The sequence below is a fragment of the Helianthus annuus genome, chromosome 15 (assembly GCF_002127325.2).
Source record: "Helianthus annuus cultivar XRQ/B chromosome 15, HanXRQr2.0-SUNRISE, whole genome shotgun sequence".
NCBI classification, from domain to species: Eukaryota; Viridiplantae; Streptophyta; class Magnoliopsida; order Asterales; family Asteraceae; genus Helianthus; species Helianthus annuus.
In genome coordinates, this window is record NC_035447.2 from 24047750 (window position 1) to 24058440 (window position 10691).

The following is a 10691-nucleotide window of genomic DNA, read 5'->3' on the forward strand; positions in this document are numbered from 1 at the left end:
CCGGGACGCGTTTCAGTTAACGCACAATAATAGTCCCACTCCTTCCCAGAGTCGGGATCAGTCGAAGATTCAGGACACATTTTAGTGAACGTACAGTGTAGGTCCTTCCTCCTTCCACATAATCAGGATTAGTTGGAGGTTTCTCCCTCCACGTATTCAGGATTAGTTGGAGAATTGGACATGTGTTGTCACGTAATTAGATGAAATTTTCAGGGTGTTACATCCTCACCCCCTTAAAGGAAATCTCGTCCTCGAGATTTATTCAAATAGATACGGGTATTTCCATCTCATTTCAGATTCAACCTTCCAAGTGTATTCTGGGCCACCATGGGAATCCCATTTCACTTTGATGAGGGAAACCTTTTTTCTTACGTAGCTTTTTGACTTCACGATCCTTAATGGACAAAGGTTTTTCAATAAATCTTAAGCTCTCATCAATTTGAACGTCATGATGAGACATGACAAGTATTTCATCAGCTAAGCACTTTTTCAGATTAGGGATATGAAATACGTGATGGATTCCACTCAGCTCTTCTGGTAGCTTAAGTCTGTAAGCTACAGATCCGACACATTCTGTTATTTCGAATGGTCCAATATATCTAGGGCTCAGCTTACCCTTCTTTCCAAATCTCATTACGCCTTTCCAAGGCGAGACCTTGAGCATTACTCTGTCTCCGATTTGGAATTTGAGAGGCTTCCGCCTTTTATCAGCATAGCTCTTCTGCCTATCTCGGGCAGCCTTGAGTCTATCTCTGATTTGCATAATTTTATCAGTTGTTACGAGGACAATCTCAGGTCCAGAGAGTTAGCTTTCACCAACTTCAGCCCAATGGACGGGCGTTCTACACTTTCTCCCGTATAAAGCCTCAAAAGGTGCGGCTTTTATACTAGTGTGATAGCTGTTATTATAGGAGAATTCAATCATGGGTAGATGTTCATCCCAGCTACCACTTAAGTCAATTGTGCATGTGCGTAGCATGTCTTCTAGAGTTTGGATCGTACGCTCACTTTGCCCATCAATCTGGGGGTGATAAGTCGTACTAAAGTTCAAGCGCGTGCCAAGTACTTGCGGGAAACTTTTCTAGAAATGCGAAGTGTATCTAGTATCTCTATCTGATACTATAGAAAATAGTACTCCATGAAGAGACACGTTGTCAACATACAACTTAGCTAGCTTGTCGGAACTATAAGTTTCCTTAATTGGTAAAAAGTGTGGCGACTTAGTTAGTCTGTCGACTATGACCCATATCGGGTCATTGCCATGATTGGTCTTAGGTAACTTGGTAATTAGATCCATTGTTACCATTTCCAGGTGGGAATCTCCAGTTGTTATAGCAGACCAGATGGTCTATGATGTTCGGCTTTAACTTGCGAACTTGTTAAGCATTTTGCTACATGGGTGGCTCTAGGCTTTTTCATGCCCATCTACCAATAGCTCTTTTTCAGGTCTTGGTACATCTTGTCTCCACTGGGATGTACTGAATATTTCGAGTTATGTGATTCCCCAAGAATCAACTCTCTGAGTCCTCCATAGATGGAAACCTAGATTCTATCATTTAGTCCTAGGATTCCATCCTTCCCAGGCGTCAACTATTCTATAGTTCCACCTAATCCTTCAGCCTGAGTATTCACCTCTAGCAGGGCTTGCTTCTGAGCTTCTAATATCTTTTCAGTCAAGCTAATACGTAGCTCAATGCTTTTGGCTTAATTGGCTTAACCCATTCTTTGCGACTTAGAGCGTCCGCAATGACATTTGCCTTACCGGGATGGTAACGAATCGCACATTCGTAATCATTTAAAGTCTCCATCCATCGACGTTGTCGAATGTTTAGATCTTTTTTATTAAAAAGATGTTGAAGATCTTTTATGATCCGTGTATATAATACACTTTGTGCCATACAAATAATGTCTCCACAGCTTTAATGCAAACACAACCGCACCCAGTTCTAAATCATGGGTGGTGTAATTATTTTTGTGCACTTTAAGTTGTCGCGATGCATATGTAATCACTTTACCTCTTTGCATAAGCACGCAGCCCTTTCCTGTGTGTGAAGCATCCCAGTACATGACAAAATCTTCAATCCCCTCAGGTAGGGTTAAGACAGGAGCATTGATTAGTTTCTGCTTCAGAATCTCAAAGGATTCTTTTTGCTTAGGACCCTAGTCAAATTTTACATTCTTGCGGGTCAACGCAGTCAAAGGAGTGGCAATTCGAGAGAAGTTCTCAGTGAATCTTCTATAGTAACCTGCCAATTCTAAGAAACTGTGGATCTCTGAAGGGGTTTTGGGTGCTTCCCAATTCATGATAGCTTCAATCTTGGCGGAATCCACTTGGATACCACGCTAACTAATCATGTGTCCTAAGAATTGGACTTCACGGAGCCAAAACTCGTATTTGGAGAACTTAGCATAGAGCTTCTCCTGTTGTAACATATCAAGTATAAATCGAAGATGTTTCTCATGATCATTTTTTGTTGTGCGAGCAGATAAGTATGTCGTGTATAAAGAAAATGACAAACTTATCCAAGTACGGCTTGCAGACTCCTGCAGGTGCATTTGTGAGCCCAAAAGGCATCACGAGAAACTCATAGTGGCCGTATCTGTTGAAAAAGACCGGCTCAATTTCATTGATACTGTGTTGTCGTATTTGTTGAAAAACAGAGTACACGTGTAATCACGTTCAAAGTTGATTATTCATAAACTTCTGTAAAACAACCAAAATGTCTTCACAATCACAAGATCCTCCAACACCGGCACACTCTACAAGCCACCTATGCTTGTCAGATCTGAATACAATATCTGGCAACGTAGGATGGGCCATGTGTTAGCACAACAAAACACCGGTTGCTGGAAGTCTTTCATCTTTGGACCTCATGTTCCAATGGTGCCAAGTGCAGAAGATCCCAAGGTCCAAGTACCTAAAAGTCCTGAAAATTACTCGAAGCATGATTTTCAGAAGATTGAGCTAGATGCTAAGGCATTCAGTATAGTGGCCACGGCACTACCCAATGACATATATGCTGGCCTGTTACACTGTAACAGTGCTAAAGAGCTATGGGATGCATTCAAAGAGGAATTTGGTGGGACAGAAGAGGTTATTGAAAACAACAGAGAGGTTTTAAACCAACAATACAAAACATTTTGTCATGTAAAGGGAGAGTCATTGACCAAGCAGTTTGAAAGGTTTAGTTGTCTGATTAGTGAGTTAAAACTGGTTAATGTTGAATATGCTAAATCCACTTTAAATAGTAGGTTTCTTAGATCATTACCAGAAAAGTGGGACACTATAGCCTTTATGACCAGAAATTTTGTGGGGTTCAAGGATTTAAGTCTCACCCAACTTCATGGTAGGCTTCTCACATATGAAAGAGAGCTAAACCAGAAAAAGCAGTTGTAGGAATCTGGAAAAGTTTCTGATGATTACACTTTTGGTAACACATCACTTTTGGGTCAAGAAGAGTCATCTGGTGGTAGTAAGGACTAGAGTTATGATCATTGTATTGACATAACTGCAGGTGTAGCCTTCAACTCTGAGCCTTACTCACCCAATTTTGCTTTCACGGCTAATGGGGAAAACCAGATCTTTGATAACTTATCCTTTGAACTGAATGACCTCCAACACTTTGATCCCACTAATCTGGAAGAAATTGACATTTTACATCAATTGGCCTTGTTGAGTGTAAGAACCAACAAGTTTTATAAAAGAACTGGTAGGAAGTTTCCAGAATTTGCATGGGAATTTGAAGGTGGGGTTAGATAAGTCAAAAATCAAGTGCTATAAGTGTAATAGGCTTGGTTACTTTGCTAGGGAATATAGGAGTCAAAACAGTGGACCAAATATAACTCACCCTAGTCCAAGACCTCAAAACACTCAAAGCATTATGCACTATTCCCAATATACCCCTGCTCCTCATATGCAAAACACTACCCATTTTGCACATCATGTAAACACTGTTCCTGTGCAGTATGTCCAAACCACTGTTTCACAGATTCAATATGTTCAAGCCCTTGTATCTTAGGTTCAAGTGCAACCAGCACCACAACAAACTGCACAAACATCTGCTCCAGCAGAGACCAGTCAACAAAGTTTCTTTACACAAGGCTTTGTTGATTGGAGCAGTATGCCTGAGGACTTAACTGATGAAAATTTTGCTCTAATTGCTAACCCCTGATGTTTCTCCTGATGAATTTTGTTTCATGGCATTAGAATCAATACCAGAAGGGAAAGAATCCGAGGAAGTGGAGTCCAGATCTGAAGTAGTGGAAGAAATTGCTAAAACAGTGGTTACAACAGATATTTTTAGTGAGCAGATGTTAGAAGAGAAGAAAGCTGAACCTCTGTTGGAACCTCTTGCTGATCCATGGGATGCTAGTAGTGTGTGTGAGAATGAATGTGACTGTGCAATGATGACTGCTACTAAGGTATCACCTCAGATCTTAAAATATTTATGTTCACATAAATGTATTATTACTTTTGCTAACATAAAAGAGGTGAATGAAAACCTTAGATACAAGATTTTAAAATATAAAGTCCAATTTGAGAAAACTTTTAAAGAGTTGAAAAACAAATTATTTGCCAAAGAAACTGAAATCAGCAGCTTAAAACATGAACACAACATAACCAAAGAGCAACTCCAAACTATGGTAGAAAAATACCAAGTTTGCAAAAAGGAGCTTGAATCCACCCAAATCACTTGTGAAAAATGGGTGGAATCTTATAAAGGTTATGAACTAATGTTGAAAAAGCAGATCAAGAGCAATGTGAAGTTTGACATTGGCTTTAGAAAACATGTCCAGACTTTTGAAAACACTGCTGAAATTGAATCTTGCTTAGTTGAAGTAATCCCCACAAACATGGTTGGTCAAAAGATAAAAGTCACTAATAAAAACGGAAACAAAATCATTTTAGAAAAACAAGAGGGGTCATCAACCTTTGAAGAGATAGAAAAATATCAATTGAAACCCACCTGGTCTGATGAATGTGACATCTTGGAAACTTCAAGCCAATGGATTTTTCCACAACTGAGGGTGTCAAAGAACCCAAGGCTAAAGTCATTCCTCTAAAAGACATCCTAACAGAGGTTAAAAACTCTATTGAAAAGGAAGTTGAAAAGATGAAGAGAAGAGAAAAGGTAAAGAACTTGTTTTGTGATTTTTGTTAGAAAAGAAACAATGCTACAAAAGACTGTTTTCTTTTAAAAGCTTATGATATAAACAAAACAAGTGTCATTGAGCCTGCACAAAAGTGCACAATTTGTGGAAAAACCAATCATCTCACTCAAGAGTGTGTGTATCTCAAAACTTTTGAGGTTAAAAGAAAAGAGTATACATCAAAAACACTGGAGAGTCCACAAAAAGCTACCCCCAAAAACAAACAGACCTTTGTGCCTGTCCAAACAGCTGTTACAAAATAGTTGAACAAAACCTCTGCTTCCAGAGAGGTACAGGTGACAAATGCTCCACAATCAAACCAGATCCCAAAAGGATATGGTCAACCACTATACCAAAAGGTCCCACATGCTTATGAAGCCTAAAAAAGGCCCTCTAATCCCAAAGTGAATAGGCATCCTTTTGGTTATCAACATCTGATAGGAGAGGGTTCACAACAGTGGTTACAGAAAAATGCTCAAAACTCTATTCAAACCCCTAACTTAACCCCTGTTCATGCTCTTGGACTTGAGTATGACCTATCTGTTACCCCATCCAAAGCCTTATTGGCTTTGGAGACCCACATGAACTAATTTGTTACTTGATGTGCAGGGAGCTTCTGCATGCTTAGATAGTTTATGGTATGTAGATAGTGGAGGCTCCAGGCACACGACAGGATGTAGAGCCTTACTCAAAGATTTCAAAAAACATGGAGGGGGTGATATATCCTTTAGTAACAATTCAAAAGGGAAGGTGTTGGGGTCAAGGACAGTGCAGGCTAGGAAGCTTATGTTTGAGAATGTCAATCTTATCGACAATCTTAAGTTTAACCTCCTTAGTGTTTCACAAATGAGTGACAAAGGCTATGGGTTATTCTTCACTAAGGATAGCTGTAAGATTGTTGGGCCAGAAATGGTGAAAAAGATTGAAGAAATCATAGCTAGGGGTAAAACACAGCTTGTTGCTCAAAGGAGTGGCAATGTGTATGTGGTTGATATGTCAAAAGATAACACAATGACTGATGCTTGTCTGTTCTCAGCTGCCTCTAACAAAGAGACAGAATTATGGCACAAGAGACTTGGGCATACAAATCTTAAGACTATCAACACACTCTTAAAACAAGGCCTTGTAAGAGGTCTTCCACAAAAACTTTTCACTTATTTTGAGCATTGTGTTTCTTGTCTAAAAGGTAAACAACATAAAAGCTTTTCAAAGTCCATTGAAGAGTCCAAAACAACCAACTGTTTGCAAATGCTGCACATGGATTTGTTTGGCCCAGTAAAAATCATGAGTTTGAAAAAGAAAAGATATTGTTTGGTCATTGTTGATGATTTTTCTAGGTTTACATGGACTTACTTTTTACACTCTAAGGATGAGACTGCAGGTATCTTGCAAGAATTTGTTAAACAGGTTGAAAAGAAATTTGACTTGCAAGTAAAAATCTTTAGAAGTGACAATGGAACAGAGTTTAGAAACAACGAGTTGGATGAGTTCTGTGTGGCAAAAGGGATTGTAAGGCAGTACAGCATCCCAAGAACACCAGGGGTGGTTGAAAGAAAAAAACAGAACTTTGATTGAAGCTGCCAGAACCATGCTTGCAGACTCAGGTTACCCTTAACTTTTTGGGGAGAGGCTATAAACACTGCTTGTTATGTGTAGAACAGAGTTTCAATCAACCCTAGGCATCAAAAGACTGCCTATGAAGCACTGTTCAAAATCAAACCACTAATCTCCTATTTCAAAATCTTTGGCTGCCCATGTTTTATCTTAAACTTAAAAGATTCAATTTCAAAATTTGCAGCCAAAGTAGATTGTGGTTACCATCTGGGATACTTAACCACTTCCAAGGCCTACAAAGTGTCTACCACAAGGACTAGGTGTGTGGAAGAGACTTTGAATGTAAAGTTCAATGAACTTTCATCACTTAAAATCCCAGCAAATCCTGCTGAACTATTTGACCTTGATAAATTTACATTTGAAGATGTGTCTGTCAAGACTAACCCTGCAGGTACCCCACAATCTTTCCCACAAGACTATGGATGTGATATTGTGATCCCACAATACAAAGTCACTACCACCATCAGAGAAGCAGATGTTCAAAACAGTTGTGTAAACTCTGCCACTGTTGAACCAATAGTTGTTGATCAAAACTCTGCCACCTCATCATCTCCAACCTCTGTGGATAAAAATCCATCAACAGTAGATAAAAATCAACATTGTGCCACAACCATTCCTCCTATTCCTCCACTTCCATTTCAAACAGATGTTGGTTCTTCAAAATTACCAACAGATGTTAGCTCAGATGATTCACATCTGCAGCCTTCACCTCTCAATGCCATTGTTCCATACAAGGGGGATCTAATCTTCCTTAAATCTCATCCACCTGATCAAGTTATTGGCAACATCAATGAAGGGGTTCTCACAAGAAGTCAATCCCAAAACATTTATCTTTTTGTTGGCTTTCTATTACTCCATCAACCAGTCAAGTACCAAGAGGCACTGAAAGACAGTAGTTGGGTAGAAGCCATGTAAGAAGAGCTCCAACAGTTCAAAAGACAACATGTATGGGAACTTGTACCACTTCCATAGGAAGTTAGTCCAATTGGCAGAAAATGGGTCTTCAAGAACAAAACTGATGAAAGCGGCATTGTTTTCAAGAACTAAACCAGGCTTGTGGTTCAAGGTTATAGACAAGAAGAAGGCATAGACTATGATGAGACATTTGCTCCTGTAGCAAGACTTAAAGCCATCAAACTTTTCTTAGCCTTTGCTGTCAACCACAACATCAAGGTGTATCAAATGGATATAAAGTGTGCTTTCCTTTATGGCAAAATACAGGAAGAGGTATATGTCTGCCAATCTCCTTGTTTTGAAGATCCTTTTTATCCTGATCATGTCTACAAGCTTAATAGAGCTTTGTATGGCTTGAAACAAGCACCAAGGGCCTGGTATGAAACTCTTTCCACTTTTCTTATCTCCATAGGCTTTACAAGAGGTAAAATTGACAAAACATTGTTTTTAAAATGGAAAGGAAAAGATTTGATGATAGTCCAAATTTATGTTGATGACATCATCTTTGGAACCACATGTAATTCCATGTGTGAAGAGTTTAGACAACTCATGACAGCAGAGTTTGAAATGAGTGTCATGGGTGAACTCCATTGCTTTCTTGGTCTCCAAGTTAAGCAATTGCAAAATGGAACTTTCATTCATCAAAGCAAATATGTAAAAGATCTTTTAATCAAATTTGATCTGAATGACTGCAAACCATGTAGTACACCCATGGCAACCACAAAGCTTATCATGTCTGATGAAAAAGATGACTTGTTTGATCAAACATTGTACAGAAGCATGATTGGGTCTTTATTATACCTAACTGCATCAAGGCCAGACATCATGTTTGCAAAATGTGTCTGTGCCAGATCCCAGTCAGTACCTAGGAAGTCTAATCTCATTGCTATGAAAAGAATATTCAGATACATAAAAGGTGCTCCCACACTTGGTATCTGGTATCCTACTAATGGGAATGTCAAGCTTTCAGGTTATTCAGACAGTGATTTTGCTGGATACAACACCACCAGGAAGTCTACATCAGGAGGGTGTCAATTCCCAGGCAATTGCTTAGTGTCTTGGCAAAGCAAAAAAGCAATCAGCTGTTTCCACATCCACTACTGAAGCAAAATACATTGCTGTTGCAAGTTATACAGCCCAACTATTGTGGCTTCAAAATCAGTTACTGGATTTTGGTATAACTGCTCTAAAAACTCCTGTCATGTTGGACAGTCAAGCAGCTGAAAATATCATCAAAAATCCAGTATCCCATTCAACCACCAAACACATTGACATCAGACATCACTTTGTGAGGGATTGCTATGAAAAAGGTTTGATTTCTCTGCATCATGTTCCAACAAAAGATCAACTAGCAGATGTGCTAACAAAAGCATTAGACACATCTACCCTTAAAAGTTTGATCTCAAGAATTGGCATGCTTAACTTGGATTAGAAGGCAAAAACTTCTTTTCCTTGAATAAAAAGCATTAAAATCTTTTCAGAAAATCAAAAATTCATCCTTAAAATAGTTAATTTTTAAAAACAAAGTTAATTGGCATGCTTAACTTTGAATTTTGTTTTTAAAAAAGTTAATTTTTTACAAGTTAAATTGTTTTTATGATATATTTAACTTGTTAAATGAATTATTTCCCTCTTTTTTTGAGGTTTCCCATTGAACGTCACACTTTGTGCGTGTGTATATATATATATAGTAAGGTGCATAAAAAATTATTATTTAAGAATGAGAAGGAATCCGAGAACGACATGTATTAAAAAAGATTTTTATTTATTAGTACATACATATATATATATACAAACTAGGTGAAAAACTTATGTATCACATGGATTAAACAAAATATTATTTAAAAGGTTATTTTTTATAATATAAAAATAGCAAAAGCATATATAGTGACATACCTCAATGATTTGAAAATGGGCTCAGTGAATTCCTTTTTGTTTTTTAACTAGTTGATGCCCCGCTCGTGTTGCGGGGCGATGGCTAAATAATGAGCGAGTGTTAGGCAGCTCATTGATACGAAAAACAATTGAATCGAGTCAACTAATTAAAACAAAACATTTTTATAGTTTTGAAAAAAAAAATTAAAACAATGGCAATATTGTAATTTTTAACTAAGGGAAAGTTGTATTTTTTGACTGGGGTAAAATCGTAATTTGCCAAAAGCTAAAGTAATGGCAGTACTGTAAATTTGAACCAGGGGCAAAGTTGTAAATTTTCACACGGGCAAATTTGTAATTTTGAACTTGGGGTAACAGCGTAATATAAATTTGAACTAAGGGCACAATCGTAACTTTAAGCTGGAGGCAAAAGCACAATTTTATTTTGAACTAAGGGCAAAATCGTAATTTTGAGTTGGGGGCAAAAACATAATTTTATTTTGAACTGGGGAAAAAACGTAATTTTGAATTGAGGGCGGAATCACAATTTTTTAAACGCAGGAAAATCACATTTTTGAACAGAGAGAAAAATCGTAATTTTTAACTGGGGGCAAAAACATAATTTTATTTTGAAGGGGGGGGGGGGGCGAAAAGGTAATTATGAGTTGAGGGCAAAACCACAATTTTATTTTGAATGGAGGGAAAAATCGTAATTTTGAGCTGGGAACAAAAGCGTAATTTTATTTTGAGCTGGGGGCAAAACCGTAATTTTAAAGAGGGGCAAAAACGTAATTGTAGAATAGATATAAAATAATAAACTGGTTGGTCCAATGGGGGAGTGCCAGGCAAATTCGTAATTTTGAATTGAGGGCAAGATCGTAATTTTAAGATGGAAACAAAAAACCGTAATTTTATTTTGAGCTGGGGGCAAAAACGTAATCTATAATACATATAAAATAATAAACGTGTTGGTTCAATGGGGGAGTCACAGGCAACTGCCTGACACTATTCCCTCATTTGGTAAATGTATATATGTGAAATTTGGAGCAACCAATTTAATTTTCCATTAATTTATAACTTTGTATTTATGATATATT

General features: G+C 37.9%; 1 protein-coding gene across 1 annotated transcript; it reads right to left on the reverse strand.

The window, feature by feature from the left end:
• Window positions 1–298: 298 nt before the first annotated feature.
• Window positions 299–763, reverse strand: LOC110913450. Its single transcript, XM_022158280.1, has one exon. It carries the CDS (start codon window positions 761–763, stop codon window positions 299–301), a length of 465 nt encoding a protein of 154 aa, XP_022013972.1.
• Between the last annotated feature and the right edge of the window lie 9928 nt (window positions 764–10691).